Genomic DNA, 19,961 nt, shown 5'->3' on the forward strand with positions numbered 1-19,961 from the left:
TCCAATCAAATTTGATACAGCTACTGCCACAGAAAGAATACTTTGGGAACAAATGTTTTTAGATTTAGTCTTCCTCTGAGTTTGGAAAATGATAGAGTCTACAAGATTTGTCATGAGACTAAAAACAGAAAGCAGGTGAAGAAATGGTTCCACATTGATCAAATGAAATCCTACAAACATTCAGAAGACAATTCTACAGATCATAGTATATAGAAAAAATTAATAGGTGTGTGTGAGTCTGTGTGTTTACATTTTGTTTATTAGTAGTACATTGTTCACTGTGTTATGTGGAACAAAAGGGGGGGGGGTGGGGGTAATTTTTTTGTTTGCGTGCGTTTTTCAGAAATTCTTAACTGAGCGACAAAAAGATGTGGCAATGGGTCCTGATAGTGGTCCTGCCGATGATGGAGATGATGCAAGAGTGCCCAGTACTACAACCAGCACCCTCTTCTGATGTGTTGATGAAACCATATCAAGGGGTGCCAATCAATATCCAACTGATACACGCTCCAGTTCTAGTAAATCTGACAGCATGGTCTCCAGATGTGGATGAGCGATGCCGAGGGGAGAGTGTGACAGAGATGTACAAGGATCTTTTGACAACGGCGTTCCTGACATACCATGGATCAGTTGCTTCCAGCTCACCCACAGAACAGCTTTCAGGAGAATCATCAGACAACTTAAAACATTTTATGAATAGACTGGGCAAATGCAAATTACTTATCCCTTACAGCTCAAGCTCCAATTTTTTGAACTGAACCAGTTTTTTCTGGTCTTTATCTTTTACTGTTTCAGTACCCTCAAAAGAAGTCTCTCGGTTTCAAACGGTGTTTGTTTTTCTTTTGAAGTTAAATCTCTCTCTACCCCTGGGGACAATACTTTACCAAACCTCTTATTAAAATAATTCCTTTGGCTATTAGCTGGCTTTTAACAGCTTTTAACAAGTTTTCCTTTTGCTCCTTATTACTAGTCAAAACAATAGCATGACTCTCTGAAAGTTCTAAAAGTTATTCTTTGGTGCAGCGATCTAGAAATTCTCAGAAAGTTCAACTCTAAATTCCTCAGTCGAAGTCATTCTGAACTAGCATAAAAGATGAAGTGATGATTAGTTAATAAATTGCCCCCAGTAAATCCAAATAATCCTAACAACCTTCCCTTAAAAATAATAATAATAATAATAATAATAAAGTGCCAGAATATATCCTAGAGCATAGCTCAATAATCCACTAACACTAGAACACATAAGATCAAGATGAATGAACTCAAATCAAGTTTCCTGGCTCGATCATTCAAAATTAATCATCATGTAGGCTACAACAACCATTTCAGCTTGATTCACTAATCATCTATAATCTGCTGTTGTCCCTAACACAAGATTGTGTAAACAAAACCAAGTTTTACATGTTAACTGGTCTACACATACATCCAATTAATTCCTCCTCTAAAGTGGCATGCCTAGCACATATTACCAACATGTGAAAAACATGCTCTGTTTATAATCTTTAACAAAAAAAAAAAAAAACAGGGAGAAATATAGAGTACTCACCAGGATTTCTATTGGCTTTACATCTCCGATATGCCTGCTTGTGAAAACTAACCTAACTAGTCTTCAAAGGACTGCAAATATTCTGACACTAACAATCAATGAAAATAAAAGAAACATAGGGACAACAAGATGTATAAGAGAGAGAAAAAGTGAGAGAGCTTTATGCTAAGGCGCACCAACCTTTTATACTAACAACATCTGCACTAATTAGCAGAGCCAACAGGGGAAAACAGAAAGACGTAACAGTGATCAGAAGATGAACGGAGGTCTTACGGGTTTGGAACGACATGAGGGTGAGTCATTAATTACATATTTTTTTATTTAATCATTTTTGGGTGAACTAACTCTTTAAGCACAAGATACCAATTGACTTAAATTAAGTAAATATGTGATGTCCTATACATAATGTCAATTGTATTCAAAATGACAAACAAACCAACAAAAATAACATTTTATTCTATGAGAAAAAAATCATATTCAGAAATCTTCAATAAAAATTATCTTAATAACAAAAATCTATTAAAATAGTAAAAACACTTTAACATTGTCCTTGTGAAAATATGAGCACCTAAAACAAAATTATGCACTTTGCACTTTTTTATACTTCATACTTCATTTTACAAAACAATATGAAAATGTAGTTGTTAATGACACACAATCAGCAGGTTTATTAACATGCTCTCACTTTAAGATGGACACAAGGATCCAATATATTGATCCATATTTCTCAGAAATGTTTTTGTTCACATAAGACCAACCCATTTTGTGAATCCTGCCCAAGACATTTTTTAAGACAGTTTACACCACTTAAGAGAATTGAATAATGCATAAGGCATCTTAAGCAAATTCTTAAAAAAAAAATGTACATAGAAACAATTTTTTTTAAGCGCTGCGTAAACATAAGACCATGTCTGCATTTGTGATCAGAGAAAATACAAACAACAAGCACTACTCTATACTAGCGGTTCTCAATTCCAGTCCCACCCGAGCTCTGCATATTTTGCATGTCTCTCTTTGTTAACACACCTGGTTCAGATAATCAGCTCATTAGAAGTGAGCTCCATGCATGGACTGTTTACCCACTGACGTGGTCTGTGCTCAGTGTTCATTGATCCTTACTCCCTGAGTAGGGGAAATCTGTTGAAGTTACCTTACTTCGGAACATTAATTCATGGATTTGCACTGTGTAATGTCTTCACACTCTGACAAGTGTGACATCATGAACCTCTGTAAATAACTACAATTTGAATTAATGTCTCTCACACTTCAATGCACTTCGAATGGAACATGTGCTCCATAAAATGTGCTGCACACACTAAAATATTTGGGTTAAACTGTTCTGGAACAGTGTTGTAAATACAACATAACCACTTTTGTGTCCTCTTTTGAAGGCCAAACAAAGTAGTTCCGGTTTCACAAAACAGCATCTCCATGACATGGCGGCAGCGACATCGAGAATCAAAGGATATGCCTTCTTTCTTTAAGTGAACATTTGGGGGGTGTTATGACAAGTGGGGGCATGTTTAAACGAGGGGTTTTAGGCGTGTGTGGATGAGTCTTAACTTCTATAAAGAATATATCTTTGGGTTTGGGACTTTAGTCTTTGCAACTTTACAGATCTTGAAAACTTGAAATTGCATCATATGACCCCTTTAATGAAACTTAACTGACAAGATGTGGAGAGGCTATTGAATCTGATGAAGAGATACTGAAGAGTCAACAAAAACCCTAAATCCAGCACAGAGGGGTTCAGTGAATTTGGAGGAAAATGTGTGTAAGTGTGTGAGTGTGTGTGTGTCAGAAATGCTGTAGAAGGACAGAATGCCATTATGCGAGTCCAGAAACACTCCTACTCTCTTAAAGGAGAATGGGTTTGTGGGTATGTCAGTGCTTTTTTTATTGTGCCAGACAGTGAAAATGTCATCAGAGCAATCAAGGCTCCAGGACTTGTCATTGAATCCAAACCTACACTCATCACTTCCTCCTTTCCTGCTAATTCCTTTATGTGCCACTGATATAACAGCCCCCCTCCACCCGCTCCATTCAACCTCCCAGTAGCAGCGTCCCAACAGACTTTCTCTACACAGAACCTGAGAAAAGTAATCAAATCTGTCTGGATGATCAGGATATGACTGCTGCTCCTCCAAACGTGTCACCTTTCTGTTCTGCTCAGATAGACAGAGATGAATGTTTACTGTGTTTGGATCCAGTGTGAGATCATGGGCATCTGAACACAAGAGAGGAAACAGGGAAGAATGAGAACACAACAGGGCAACAGTGATGAAAGGTGTGTGAGTGTGTAAACTTACACTTGCGTAGTCCTGCTGTAATCATGACCTCTCCAGCATGATCCACACTATAAAAATAATTAAGACAACAATAACAATTTCTGCTTTTCTGATTCAATAAGAACATAAAATAAGTTAAATGTGAAAAGTAAATAAAATTTCTATAGAAAATTTTTATTATGCCCTCTTTCTTCCTTCTGGTGTGAGTTAGTTTGTCTTAGCACATGGATTTGTTTCCTATAAAATTCTCTCTTATTATTCATCTGCTTCCTTCATCTCCTCTGTCTCTCTCTGGACAAATACCTTTTTAGAAACCCATGACTTCCTGACCATTACTTAGTCTCTTAGTGCAGTCATCTCTAATCCTTCCAGCAGAGGAACTCACTGTTTGCCTTGGAGTGGAGTTGGTTTTTGTTGTGTGATCTTAGAGTGTAATTTTCCCTCTATTTTCCCACTTAATAAACCTGAATTTATCCCTCACCTCTCTGGGTCTTCTTTCCAGTGAACATGACTTGACAGCTCCTATACATTTTAACTTCTTTACACTTTGCCCTCCGAAAAAACAGAAAAACCTATCCATAAGGCCCAACATACTTGAGTTTCTCCAGTTTACAGTGTGGATCCTCCAGAAGATCAGAGAGCAGCTTCACTCCTGAGTATCCTGGGTAATTGTAGCTCAGATCCAGTTCTCTCAGGTGTGAGGGGTTTTCCCTTAGAGCTGAAGCCAGATAACAACAGCCTTCCTCTGTCACCATACAGCCAGATAATCTAAGACACACACATCAATAGTAAAGACTAAGAGACCCGAGACTAAAGCATGACTTACTACCATTTAAATGAAACATAAGGGTTGTGATATTTTCTTTCTCTATAAAAGCTCTACATGTATTCATTGCAATATAACTGATGTTTTTTCCACATATTTTAAAATGACTCAAATTTGGCAAAGTTCTGATGAATGCTGTAAGGAGAGTTTTAAAAAAAACCACTTTAAATAAAACTCAAAATTGCAGACAGACACTATGATGGACCACGGAAAATACAATATAATAGTTTTTTCAAAATTCAAAAACTCAAAATGGCAGAAGCCCTAATAGGAACTTTTAAGAAATTGTAGCTATTATTTATATTTATTGAACAACTGGTCATGGTGAGCTGAAAGTGCTCATGTACCCTGTGGGCATCACTTCTATTGGATAAACTTGACATTGTGAAGAAACAGCCTCAAGTCCTGTTTGGAGTGCTCATGCATTATATTAATTGAATTATTATGAGAATGGTTTTGTCTATCATAATGGCTGTATAACTTTTTGCTAGCATGGTCTAATGATAATCTGAACTAAATACAGCGATTATCTGAACCTTTCAGATTATCTACTGTTTAGGATTAAAAGGTAGGTTTTTCAGAAGATTCAAAATGCCATGTATCTACACTGTACTGTTCAAAAGTTCAAAACATGAGTGACATTTGCTGTATATGATCAGATTGTCTTCTACCTGTGTGCAAAGATTTCTTTTCACTATTCTATGGAATGACACAGTTGTAGAAGAAGAAAGAGATTATCTAAGTAATGGAATGAAATACCTCAGTATATTCAGTGTACAGTCTGAGCTCTTCAGTCCAGCACAGAGAAATTTCACTCCTGAATTCTGCAGGTCATTGTTACTCAGGTCCAGCTCTCTCAGGGAGGAGTTTGATGATTTAAGTCTTAAAGCCAAGCCTTTGCAGGATTCATCAGTGAGATAACAGAGAGACAGTCTAAACAGAACAACCAATTTTCAAAATTATTTTAAAACTCCACTTCAAAAGTTGTTTTTTTTGGTTAAAACTTTTAGATCAAAGTTTCTATGTAGCCTATGCTTATAAACTGTGTAAAATAGAAAGCAATAGGAAGTTTTACAGCAAAAAGTTTCAATTAGTAGATTAAAAGGGATAATAAGGAAAAAAAAACTCTTTGTTAACAGTTAAGAGGAATATTCTGCAAGAACAAACACATTCTCTTTCCTCTAAACAGTAACATGCAACTGTCATTCATTTATCCTTTATCTATTCTTGATAATGTGACGAGTCAGCTGCCTCCTCCCTGATTGTCACCGGCACCCCGTCCTAAATCGCCGCCCTTCACCAGGCTCCCGACTGGAGTGGGTGTGTGAGAGGAGGGGCGCTGGACGAGTCAGGGCTGGCGGCGTGTGATGGGGCACACCTGAAGGAAGTGGAGCCTCATTACCGCCGCTGTTTAAAAGCCCAACGCGCCTCTCCTCAGGAGACCGGTCTCTTCCCCGTGCATGCACACTGGTGTCCTCGTGGGTCCAGGAAGGGTGCGTTGAGGGACTCCCGCGCCACCAAGACGTGAGCTGCCGGACCCGCGATCCGGATGGGAACCGCACCCGTATACACGGCCGACGGGCCAGGATGCCGGGCCGTCCATCCCCTACCAGCGCCGCGGCCGACGAGAGAGATGTGGCCGCTAGAGGAAGCCGCCGCCCCTCGCACCCCGGACCAAGGAGGGGAGCGCGTGCGGCCGCCGGACTCCGCCCCTTACCTGGACCCTTCCTCGATGAACACTGCCCGACCTACACATACCCCGCAGCACGACGAGGACACCAGATTCCCTGTTATTTTGGACACTTTCCCCCTTTGGCCACTTTTATTCCCTGTGTTTTATTATTTCTGTTAATAAAAGCCTCTCCGAGGCCTGACGCCACGCCCACTGTGTCTGTCTTGTGCTCCTCCCGTGACAATAATTATATACATTTGGAACGTCATTACAGATAAGGATTTAAGTTTAAAATGCAAAAGCTTTAAAGAACAACAAGTCTTTCAAAGAACCTGACAGGACAGGATATATGCTCATGAGTTTGTTTGAAGGGCTTAATATAATGTGCTGACATGTCTTAGGCAGCTTGGATTGTGCAATTTTTCCAGCACTCTGTGACCTTCACTATTTTTCAGATATGTTTTGTCCATGCCTTTAATGTTAATCAAACTACAAAACAAAATATCAAAAGGCAATACATTTAACATTGTAACGTCTTGGGGGACACATGGTTACCTTTAGTTTAACACTGCAATGATGATCAGCTGTCCTTGCCTTTAGCCTTGTCTTAGGCATCTTACATTACAGACATTACAGTTTATTGCTCTTGACAAATCTGCAGTCCTCACGCCTCCATGCAGCAGGACTCACCTGATCACGCAGGTGAACAGGACCCTAAGCATCCTTATTCTGGTGTTTTTCGGAGTCTGTAGAAATGCCTCTTTAATGCCCTAATGTATTATAACGTTGACTTTAATTGGTTTCTGCCTGTAAACTGTAAGTGAATTAAAGACTAATTGTTTTGTTTGTTTATATCTATCCAAAAGGGGCAGAAGGAAGCATCAGCAATAACATTTGATTGTAAATAATATTTGTGGTACTGTGAACAGAATTAAGCATTGCCGTCAGTCTAGTATATTATTGTAACATGGTCAAAAATGAAGCTGGAATATTTTACCTTTCTATGGTACATAATTAGTCAAGTTTAAAAATGCTATATTTGTATATTTTAAATATTACAATTATTATTTTTTTTTTTTTCATTTATATTTGATGCCAATTTACAAATAAAAACATCACAATTCCAGCCCTACCAACTAATGTTGCTAAAGTGTCCCTTTGTGCCACCAGGTGTTGATTTCACAAACAGATTTAACAGTGATCACTTGATAGAGAATAAACATTATGAGATAAATTAATACTCACAAAGCTTTTCTGCAGTTGTTCAAAGCTGGAATCAGTCTTCTCCTACCCTCCTCTGTTGTGTTGTATTTCTTGAGGTCAAGCTCATCCAGCACCTCTTCTGACATCTGAAGCATGTAAGCTATTGCTGAGCAGTGAGCAGCAGAGAGTTTATTCTTAGAGTGTTTGTTTGACTTCACAAAGTCCTGGATCTCTTTGTAAAGAGTCAGATCATTCACTTCCAGCAGACAGAGGAACATATTGATGGATCTGTCAGCTGAAAAAGCATCATTGGTTCTGATTGTGCTTTTAATGTACCGAGTGGTGTGCCTGATGCTATCTGAGCTGTTCTCTGTGTACATAAGAAAGCCCTGTAGGAGTCTCTGATTGGACTCTAGTGAGATGCCCAGTAGGAACCGTAAGAACAGATCCAGATGTCCAGTCTTACTAGACAAGGTTTGGTCAACTGCTGATAGTAGTAGCTCAGAAAGTGAGATTTTCTTAAACCTAAACCATTCAAAAGTGTTCAATGTTTGAATGTTCTTAGTGATATATGAATGAAACACAAAGAAAGCAGCAAGAAACTCCTGAAAGCTCAGATGTATAAAGCTATAAACTTTTCTCTGATGAATCACAGACTCCTCCTTAAAGATCTCGGTGCAAATCCCAGAATACACTGTGGCTTCAGTGACATCTATGCCATTCTCAATCAGGTCCTCTTCATTGAAAATCAAATTGCCCTTCATTAGCTGTTTGAAAGCCAATTTAGCAAGTTTCACAATCATTTCTCTATTTGACTTAAGGAGCTTCTCTATAGTGTCCTCTTCATATTTCTGATTCCTTGTATTTATTTGAATGAGCAAGAAATGTATGTACATTTCAGTCAGAGTTTTAGGGATTTCTGCACTGTCATTGTGTTTTAGGATGTCTTGAAGCACAGTGGCTGAGATCCAGCAGAAGACGGGAATGTGGCACATGATGTGGAGGCTTCTTGCTCTTCTGATATGTGAGATGATTCTGTTGGCTTGATGCTGCTCACTAATTCTCTTCTTGAAATATTCCTCCTTCTGAGGGTCACTGAATCCCTGAATTTCTGTCACACGGTTGATGTATATGGAGGGGATCAGTCTGGCTGCTGCTGGTCTGGAGGTGATCCAGATATGAGAGGAAGGAAGAAGGTCTCCTCGGATGAGGTTTGTTATCAATACATCCACTGATGAAATCTCATTAACATCAGATACTTTCTGTCTGTGTGAAAACATCAGTGTAATTCTGTTTTCGTCCAGACCATCGAAGATGAAGACAGCTTTACACTTCTCATAAATCTTTGAGTCCAGATCTTGAAGTTCAGGATAAAAGTCCAGCAGAAGTCTGTGAAGACTGTACTGGCGATCTTTAATCAAGTTCAACTCACGAAATGGAAGCACAAACATGAAATCTACATCATGATTGGCTTTGCACTCTGCCCAATCCAGAATGAACTTCTGCACAGAAACTGTTTTGCCAATTCCAGCAATGCCCTTAGTAAGAACAGTCTTAATTTGGTCTTTCTCCTCACATCCTGGTTCAGGTAAGGGTTTAAAGATGACATTGCAGTGGATTGGGGTGACTTGTGAGTGTTTTGGTCTCTGTGTTTTCTCCATCTGAACAACCTCATGTTCTTCATTCACTCCTTCACCTTCTCCTTCTGTGATGTAGATCTGTGTGTAGATTCTGTTCAGCAAAGTTTGATTCTTTTGTAATTTAAATCCTTCAAATAAACTCTCAAATTTGTTCTTCATGCATGTTTTGTGAGTGTCTTTGATTCTCTGGTGTGTGATGTCAGTCTCTACTAAGTATAAAGTGCAGGTCAGATGATTCCCCGGATCACTGTGTTCATCACTGGAGAGACAGCAGCAAAAAAAAAAGAAAAAAAAAATTAAAAAAAAGAAAAAAATGTGAAAGTACAGAAAACTTTATAGAACAATATCAGAAAATTACCTGCATACTTTCAGGTTTACTCTAAAAACATGCTATCGATGTCCATAATATTTTCCAATTCTAGTAAAAAACACATTTAATTTTTTCTTGTTTTGCTGTTTTTACAATGTTAATATCACAAGCATCTGCACATACAACTGCTAGACTTAATCTTTGATACAAGCATGTTATTTAGTCTGTATGTAGTCAGACATTAGCTTTAGAGCAACACCAGGATGAGTAAATTATAGGGATGCACCGAAACAGCTTTTTCCAGTACCCGATACCGATACTTTTATTTTTGGTACTTGGCGATACAAGTACCAATACAAATATTTTTATTGCATTTGTAAATTTTTTTAAATATTGGGTAGAGAAACCAAAAGAGTATGTACAGTATAATGTTAGCTGGTTAACTTCATTTATTGAGTAGATACAGTCAAACCAAAATTTATTCAAAACACACCTTTAACATTACACATTATCACAGTTTAATCTTTATAGTTTAGAAGATGGTAATAAAATATGACAAGAACTCAAGTTAAACTGTGTAAGAACAAATTCATCTTGATAATGTTAGATAACTTTGATAGAAAGTGGTAATTGTAATGGATTGTAAAAATATTCAGACAGCTGTTAGTATGACAATATGTACACATCTATCAATACTTAGTCAGGCAAACCTTAGCCTTAATGACTGCCTGTTGTCTCCTGGCCATGCTGTCATCCAGGTTCATGCAGACTTGGTACGAAAAAGTTTTGCTCCCAAATCTGTTTTAATGGTAGTCCATGTTTTAAGAATTTTTTGGGGTATAATTTGTCACAGTTTACTTTAGTTTGCTAACCTTACTTACATAAATGAACTATAGTGTGCTACACCCATTAGTAAAAAAAATAATAATAATAAATAAAAAATTATATCTGGTCTCTGAATAATTTTTGGTTTGACTGTATATCCTTTGGTTGTTTTGACACTTAATTATGCCCATTAAAATGTATTATAACAAAGAAAGTTTTTGTTACTTTCTTTGTTATTATTATTATTATTATTATTATTATTATTATTATTTCGCTCTATGGTTCATCATCTGTAATCTAATAGCAATAGAGCTGCTCCACTAAAGCGCCTTCTTAGCACTTTGCTGTAATAATGAAGGGAATCACTCGTTATAAATCTGTGATATTTTTCACAAATAGAAATCGCGTTTTTAGTTTATTGTTTTGGTAACACTTTAGAATAATGGTCCATTAGTTAATGTTAGTTAATTCATTAATTAACATGAACAAACAATGAAAAATACATGTATTACTGTATTTATTCATATTTGATAATGTTAGCTAATGAAAATAGTTCATGCTAATTAACAGTGCATTAACTAATGTTAACAAACACAGCTTTTGATTTGAATAATGCATTAGTAAATGTTGAAATTAACATAAACTAAGATTATTAAATGCTGTAGAAGGATTGTTCTTGCTTAGATCATGTTAACTAAAGTAGATAACTAACATTAACTAATGGACCATTATTCTAAAGTGTTACCTTTGTTTTTATCTGAAAAGTGCTGCGATTTATATTCTAAAAGCAACTCATGTAGAAACTCTCAAGCAAGCAAAACACACGTGGATGTATTTGATATGTTGCAGAACAAGAGGGACAGTATTAACGTACTGCCGAGTGCATTACACACAAGCTGCTCGATTCACTATTCCTTCAAATTTGCACTTAGAATTAAGATATTAGAAACTGTATGTTTCATTATTTGCACACATACACAAACACACACACACAGACACACACACACACACACACATATATTTATATGGCGCGGCCGCGATGAGAGCGGAGAGGGGAGGAAGCCACGAGATAGCCAGCGACAGAGCAAACAAAAACTCTTCTGAAAAATGCTGGTGCCTGATCTAGGAAATGAAGGAGGGGAAAAATAGAAAAACAAAACAAAACCAATAGCAACAAACAGTGGCACGACAGAACAAGGCTTGACAGGATCAGACAAAATGGCTACACAGGAACTATTGACGAACAACGATCTGGCACCGATAGGCGCGACAGACAGGAATAAATAGAGCAAGAGATGAACGGACATTGAATTCAGGTGAGCGGAGTCAAACAATAAGAAGCGGAAACTGTGGTGATGAGGGGGAGGGAGGAACGCCACAGATAGGTGCAAGACGAACGATCGAAACCAAAACAAAACACAATGTGCACACGAAATGCAGACATATACAGAAACACACACACACACACACACACACACACACCGAAGAACGGGGTGATCAGACAGCGGACATGACACACCCAAACCTTACTACAGAGAACCCTAAGAAAAAACTACCTGCAGGCCCTCTGATAAGCGGAATGAAAGATGGGCATAACAGGATAGACTACATGGTAATGAGGGCAATGGAAACAGACAACAAGATGAGGACCAGAACTCCAGGAAATAAGTCCCCTGTAAGTGTGGATGCAGAAGGAAAAAAGTTATCATGTTCTGTGGGTTGCGAATCCACCAGCGGAAGCGAAAGTGTGGGCAGAAGGGCCAACAGCAACTTTATACTGCCATAGCAGGTGAGACAAGAGGGACCAGTCGTTGGACCAGGGAAACCAGTCGATGGACCCAATGTTATAGAAGGCAAAGATGTCACAGAGAAAGAAGGCCCACTGGTGGAGGGAGAGCCCTCACCTGAGTACCAAGATCCAGTCGCCACCAGAAAACATACAACAGAGGCAAAAGCAGAGACAGAGAAACCAACAATGTAAGAACTGAAGGAAGGCAATGGTGGCAGAGAAAGAGGATATGAAACACTTGTGGGAAGAGGTCAAACAAACACTGTCCAGACTTTGCAGGGTTAAATATATCTGCAAGCACAGCAAACGGAAACAGAAAAAAATGAGCCAGCTTCTTCAAATATCCCTTTAAGTATGCCAGACAGCTGCTGGAGGAGAAAAATAGTGGGAAGCTCGAAACCACCAGGGAGCAACTGGAACAGTACTGCAATCAAGTAAGGAATGTCCCATTAGGAGCACCAGGGTACGTTACTAAGCCTCCACCCCCTACTGTTGTGTTCAACATCATGCTTCAATGGCTTCATCAGCACCAGGCCCCAATGGAATCCCCTACAAGCTCAATAAGAACTACCCAAAGGTACTAGAGCTGCTATGTGCCACAAAATACTTTGTGCCACACAGAAAGGTCAATGAAGGTGTGGACGGAGGTGTACCAGATCAAGATCCTGCCTTTGTCAGCCCAATATCCAGACCTGAACCCCAATAAAAACTTCTGGAATGTGATTCAAGAGGTAGATGGATAGTCAAAATGCATCAAACTAAGCTGGGCTGCTTGAATTTTTGCCCCAAGAGTGTGTGACGATCGTTGCCCAGAGAGACACAGGGAGAGTGAGAGATCCAATTGCAGGTATTTTATTAAATGGGGTAATCCAAAACATAATCCAAAACAATCCAAGGCCAAAACCAAAAACAATCATTCCAAGACAAATGAACAAATAAACAAAAGAGGGAAGAGGAAAGGAATAGGAACGGGAACTCGGAGGACGAGAAGACAACGAGGAATCTCGGGAGACGAGAAGGCTGAACATACGAATGGAAAGTACTCCATACAAACAACAGGAAAAGATTGGAATTTGTAGGGAGGCTAATGACAATGAGTTTTTACAATGAGAAATTACTGTGAAGGCAGGAAAAGAATAGAGGAAATCTAGTGCCTATGGTGGAGTGCCTAAGGGGAAGTGAGCCCACTAGTGGACACCCAGGGAAACAGAGACTAGACAGCGTGACATTACCCCCTCCTCCATGGAGCAGCTGCCAGATGCTTCACCCAAACCCAAGGGAAACCCAAAGACACAAAGAGACCAGGAAGGAGGTGGAGCGGTGGAGGACCAGGGGGAGGGACGGAGGGCCAGATAAAATGGTAAAACAGGGTCAACTGGAACCTGACTCAACTCTGAAAAGTCAACGGGCACCTGACTCGACTCTGAAAGTTCAACAGGAATCTGACTTGATTCTGGAAAATCAACTGGAACGTGACTTGACTCTGGAGGGTCAACAGGAACCTGACTCGACTCTGGATAGTCAACTGGAACCTGACTCAACTCTGGAGGATCAACTGGAACCTGACTCAACTCTGGAGGGTCAACGGGAATATGAATCAACTCCGGAGGTTCAACCGGAACCTGACTCAACTCTGGAGAGTCAACGGGAACCTGACTCAACTCAGGAAAGCCCACTGTATCTGCCATCCTCTGCAGTGGCTCCGGGCTGGTGGCCATGTTGTGCAGTGGTGCTGGGTTGGTGGCCATCTTGTACTGTGGTGCTGGCTCAGCAGACGTGACGTGAACAGTCTCTGGATCGGCAGACATGATGTGAACACTCCTGGGAATCTCTAGGATCTTTGACAGCATGGAGAAATAATCCAAAAAACATCTCAGCGGCCATCTTGGCGTTGGCGCTGAGCTGGCGACCATCTTGCACCGTGGAGCTGGGCTGGTGACCACTTTGTGCTGTGGTGCTGTGCTGGCATCCATCTTGCCTTGTGGCGTTGGGTTGACGGCCATCTTGTGCAGTGTCGCTGGACCTGCGGCCATCATGGGCAGTTGTGCTGGGCCGGTGGCCATCTTGTGCTGTGGCGCTGGGCTGGCATCCATCTTGCCTCGTGGCGCTGAGCTTGCAGCCATCTTGTGCTGTGGTGTTGGGTTGGCTTGCGCCTCCTCTCCCCTCTCTGTCCACAATGGGGAGACGGCGGATCCCATCCGAACCCAGGGTCGACGGGGGGCCACAGTGGAGAGCGAGGCCGGACCTCCTCTCGATCACTCATTCCTGAGCGACCTCCCCTGGTCCCACTGAACACGACCAGACGGGTACCCTCAAAACCATTCCTCTCCCGCTCGGTGGCTGGGGAGGAAATATGAACAGACATACCGCTGGATCTCGTTGATGGAGTCCTTCTGTGACGATCGTTGCCCAGAGAGACACAGGGAGAGCGAGAGATCCAATTGCAGGTATTTTATTAAATGGGGTAATCCAAAACAATCCAAGGTCAAAACCAAAACAATCAGCCAAAGACAATTGAACAAATAAACAAAAGAGGGAACAGGAAAGGAATAGGAACGGGAACTCGGAGGACGAGAAGACAAGGAGGAATCTCGGGAGACGAGAAGGCTGAACATACGAACAGAAAGGACTCCATACAAACAAGAGGAAAAGACTGGAATTTATAGGGAGGCTAATGACAATAGAGTCCCTGCACCTGGTGCAATTAACAGAAGTGCAATTACTGTGATGACAGGACAAGACTAGAGGAAATCTAGTGCCTATGGTGAAGTGCCTATGGGAAGTGAGCCCACTAGTGGACACCCAGGGAAACAGAGACTAGACAGCGTGACAGAGTGGCATAAGGTCACTAAACAGCAATGTGATAGACTGGTATAGAGCATGCCAAGACACAAAAAAAGCTGTGATTGAAAATCAGGGTTATTCCACCAAATATTGACTTCTGAACTCTTCCTAAGTTAAAACATATTGTATTGTTTTAAAATCCATCTGAAAACTGCATATATTTTGTTATTTTTACCATTTTTTGTTTTGTTTTGGCAAATAAATCCTCTAAATGACAATGGTTATTCTGAATTTGGAAGAAATATTGTCAGTAGTTTATATAATAAATAAAAAATGTAAATTTTACACAAACAAACCTATAAATAGTAAAATGTAAAATACAAACCCGATTCCAAAAAAGTTCGGACACTGTATAAATTGTGAGTAAAAAGAGTATTAAATAATTTACAAATCTCATAAACTTATATTTTATTCACAATAGAATATAGAAAACATATCAAATGTTGAAAGTGAGACATTTTGAAATGTCATGCCAAATATTGGCTCATTTTGGATTTCATGAGAGCTACACATTCCACATTCCATGGTCAATTGGCAACATAATTTGGTATAAAAAGAGCCTATCAGTGTGGCAGTGTCTCTCAGAAGTCAAGATGGGCAAAGGATCACCAATTCCCCTAATGCTGCGGCGAAAAATTGTGGAGCAATATCAGAAAGGAGTTTCTCAGAGAAAAATTGGAAAGAGATTGAAGTTATCATCATCTACAGTGCATAATATCATCCAAAGATTCAGAGAATCTGGAACAAACTCTGTGTGTAAGGGTCAAGGCCGGAAAACCATACTGGATGCCTGTGATCTTCTTGTCCTTAGACGGCACTGCATCACATACAGGAATGCTACTGTAATGGAAATCACAACCTGGGCTCAGTAATACTTGCAAAAAACATTGTTGTGAACACATTCCACCGTGCCATTCGCCGTTGCAGCTAAAACTCTATAGGTCAAAAAAGAAGCCATATCTAAACATGATACAGAAGCGCAGGCGTTTTCTCTGGGCCAAGGCTCATTTAAAATGGACTGTGGCAAAGTGGAAAACTGTTCTGTGGTCAGACTAATCAAAATTTGAATTTCTTTTTGGAAAACTGGGATGCCATGTCATCCGGACTAAGGAGGATAAAGACAACCCAAGTTGTTATCAGCACTCAGTTCAGAAGCCTGCATCTCTGATGGTATGGGGTTGCATGAGTTGCATGAAAGGCACCATCAATGCTGAAAGGCATATCTAAGTTCTAGAACAACATATGATCCCATCCAGACATAGTCTCTTTCAGGGAAGACCTTGCAACAGCTATGCTGATGATATCCAGATTTACCTAGCCTTATCTCCAAATGACTACAGCCCCATTGACTCCCAATGCATTGATGAAATGTATAGTTGGATGTGCCAGAACTTTCTTCAGTTAAAGAAGGAAAAACTGAAGTCATAGCAATTTGAAAACAAAGATGAAGATTTCAAGGTGAATGCATACCTTGACTCTGGGGGTCAAACAACAAAAAATCAAGTCAGGAATCTTGGTGTGATTCTAGAGACAGACCTTAGTTTCAGTAGTCATGTCAAAGCAGTAACTAAATCAGCATACTATCATTTAAAAAAAACATTGCAATAATTAGATACTTTGTTTCCAGTCAAGACTTGGAGAAACTTGTTCATGCCTTTATCACCAGCAGGGTGGACTATTGTAATGGGCTCCTCACCGGCCTTCCCAAAAAGACCATTAGACAGCTGCAGCTCATCCAGAACACTGCTGCCAGGATTCTGACTAGAACCAGAAAATCTGAGCATATCACACCAGTCCTCAGGCACTTACACTGGCTTCCAGTTACATTTAGGATTGATTTTAAAGTACTTTTTACTCGTATATAAATCACTAAATGACCTAGGACCGAAATATATAGCAGATATGCTCACTGAATATAAGCCTAACAGAGCACTCAGATCATTAGGATCGAGTCAGTTAGAAATACCAAGGGTTCACACAAAACAAGGGGAGTCCTCCTTTAGTTACTATGCCGCACACAGTTGGAATCAGCTTCCAGAAGAGATCAGATGTGCTAAAATACTAGTCACATTTAAATCTAGACTAAAAACCCATCTGTTTAGCTATGCATTCATTGAATGAACACTGTGCAATGTCCAAACTGATTGCACTATATTTTAACTGTTTTTTTTTTCTAACTGTTTTAAATTCATTTTAAATAAGTAATTTTTTTAATTATTTCAAAAGTTTTAAAATTGCTTGTTTTATTCTTGTTATTATTTATTATACTTTCCTTTATGTAAAGCACTTTGAATTACCATTGTGTATGAAATTTGCTATATAAAGTGCTATCTAAATAAACTTGCCTTGGCTTGTTGTTGTTGTTTTGCAAATTCACAGTGAATGTACTTTTATGTTTTAAAATGTAATACACATGGTATAGGAAACATGAATTGAAACATCAGATTAAGTAATAGTTTTTAAACACAATTCCTTTAAACATAAACCATGAAACCAGAACAATTAATCAGCTTTCAATGTGTTTATACTCACACAGGGTTAGAGGTCACTGTTCCATTACTGAGATTTGGAGGCTGACCAATTGAGTCATTACTCTTCATAGACACACAGCTGGATACTGGAGATGCTGCTGTCTTTCTGATGATATAATTAGCAAAGATGATTCAGGATCTCCATGCTGAAGAAGACATTCTGCTTTTACTATTATTTGGTTTCTTGTTTCCAGTACTGAAAACGTCTTACCTAGTGTCAGAGGTCACTGCTTCATCACTGAATTCACGGGCTTGATACATTGAGTTCTCACTTTTCATAGACACGCAGCTGGGCTCTGGACATGGTGCTCTCTGGTACTGAACATCCCCCTGACATCTCTCCTTATCAACACTCATTTTAGAGATAGATTTCAGGACTGCAAATGACATTAATAAATATCATATGTATAAAAACTGATAACATTTTGGTGTGCATGAATAATATGTTTATGGCAAAATATGCTGCTGATTTTTTTTCTTTGTACCATTTAAGGAACAGCTAAATAATTAAATAAATAAAAGCTTGAACACTGGATGTTTTTACATATAAGATGTGATAGACATGTGGTGGTATTCAGTAATATGATTCAGTTCACGATAATGAACATGTATTATATTGTTATCGGGTATTTCAAATACCGGTTTAAAAAAAAATGCTATTCAGATCAACTAGTTAAAATGCAAAACACCACTGTATGCTGCTTCAAAGATGCATTCACATTCTGATATTTTTAGGGAAACTTTTAACATTTTTATCTGGACCACAACATGCCCTAGATTACATTAGTGTATTAGTAATCATAATTCTTCAAAAGCATTTATTAATTTTAGTTATTTTCCATGTTTAATATCATATTCAAATCAAATTTTGTTCATGTATTTAATGTACCCAAGCAAACATTGTATTTAAAAAAAGAATTATAACTTCTGTAACAAATATAGCTATTTTTAATGTTAATGAATTAACTAAGGTTAAATAAAGAGACCTTATTGTAAAGTAACAGCTTTTGTTCTTTTATATATTTATATAAATAAAAAATGCATTTCGATCCCGAAGAATTTCAGCTTGAAGAATTTGTTCATACTTCATACATTTTTGTGCATTGCTTTATTGGATTTAAATGTTCAGTCCTTTTTGTTATTAAAAAGTTATTGACCCTGTCACACTTTATTATAACAACCCTTTTTTCAAATTATTTCAATATTGCATTTGATAAAAGCTTAAGGAATTATCACAACATTAAAAAAATTGATACCGTCCCATGCCTAAGGATGCATTATGGTAATATGACTCACACTTAATATTCTCTGTGATATTAGCAGAAAGGTTAAGAATAAACACATGAGAAAGCAAACAAGGAGGAATATGGTACAAAGACCTAAAACCAGTTCACTTTTAGAATGAGGAAATCAAGAATTAGGAAATACATTTACATTTAATAATTAAGCAGACACTTTTATCCAAAGTGACTTACAAATGAGGAATACAACAAGATATTCATCATAAAGAGACAACGAAACATGAGAAGTGCCTGTAATACAAAGTTTGCAGACCTGAATAGCACAAGATACTGTAGAACAGGGGAATCGCTACAGTAACAAAGATAGTAGCCTATATGTATAGATATGTACATTTCCCATGCGGGCTTGCATAGATATGCCAAATGCCAAAACATTTGTATCTTAGTTCACCCATAAATATTTAGCAGAATATCACATTTCCACTGTATAAATTGTTTCACTGTAGGTATTTTTGCTGAGATAAGATTAGCCAAGTGATATGATAACACAGAACTTACCATGAGATGTTATGATCAGCTTCTGTGCCTTTTCATCAACAGGTTGAATTAAACATCTTTCTTTAGTCTGAGATTGGCCATCGGGAATTGAGAGAATTGCTTATCCCACACAAAAGCCAACGTTCGTCAAGTAGTCACCCCACCCACAGGTGTGTGTAACTTTGGTTTCGGCTTGCCTTACTGACCTGGCAGATTTGTTGGTTGAGTCAAGGGAGGAGCTGAAAATTGAGAAGTCAAGTCAGGCAACTTTGGTTTCTTTGGTGCAGTCAAGCTGATTAGATGTGACATTTGACAATTAACAGACATTTGAATTTTACATGTGGCCACCAGAAACATATTTCACATTTTTTGATGTCCCTAATACACCATTGCCTGTAAAGTAGAAAGTTCAAGATAAGCCTTGCTACTTAAATACCAAGTGAATCTATTGTTTTATAGTCTATTTATTTTATTTTGATTAACATGAAACAATATATAATGTTCATTGGCGTCATTGTGTCGTGGGGACACCATTCTTTCAACATGCTCATCTGCATTTTGAAGGTGCTTAATCATTTTTTTAAAGGAGCTTCTGTAGTTTGTCCATTTCATATTTCTGATTCCCTGTATTTATTTGAATAAGCAAGAAATGTATGTACATTTCAGTCAGAGTTTTAGGGATTTCTGCACTCCACTGCACTGATTTAGG

General features: G+C 38.7%; 1 protein-coding gene across 1 annotated transcript; it reads right to left on the reverse strand.

The window, feature by feature from the left end:
* Window positions 1–1,955: 1,955 nt before the first annotated feature.
* Window positions 1,956–19,408, reverse strand: LOC113068650 (NACHT, LRR and PYD domains-containing protein 12-like). The gene is made up of 8 exons (XM_026241445.1): window positions 19,274–19,408; window positions 17,686–17,851; window positions 17,476–17,580; window positions 7,578–9,434; window positions 5,420–5,593; window positions 4,429–4,602; window positions 3,856–3,902; window positions 1,956–3,773 (listed from the first exon to the last, which is right to left on the reverse strand). Exons 2-8 carry the CDS (start codon window positions 17,829–17,831, stop codon window positions 3,232–3,234), a joined length of 3,045 nt encoding a protein of 1,014 aa, XP_026097230.1. The 5' UTR covers window positions 17,832–17,851; window positions 19,274–19,408; the 3' UTR covers window positions 1,956–3,231.
* Between the last annotated feature and the right edge of the window lie 553 nt (window positions 19,409–19,961).

This window comes from Carassius auratus, linkage group LG48F (genome assembly GCF_003368295.1).
Source record: "Carassius auratus strain Wakin linkage group LG48F, ASM336829v1, whole genome shotgun sequence".
Taxonomy (NCBI): Eukaryota; Metazoa; Chordata; class Actinopteri; order Cypriniformes; family Cyprinidae; genus Carassius; species Carassius auratus.

Coding starts and splice junctions, on each gene's coding strand:
- LOC113068650 (XM_026241445.1), bottom strand. CDS start 17,831: ATGAGTGTTGATAAGGAGAGATGTCAGGGGGATGTTCAGTACCAGAGA. Junction 17,581..17,685: donor GCAGTGACCTCTGACACTAG/GTAAGACGTTTT, acceptor TTATATCATCAG/AAAGACAGCAGCATCTCCAG. Junction 9,435..17,475: donor ACAGTGACCTCTAACCCTGT/GTGAGTATAAAC, acceptor CTGTCTCTCCAG/TGATGAACACAGTGATCCGG.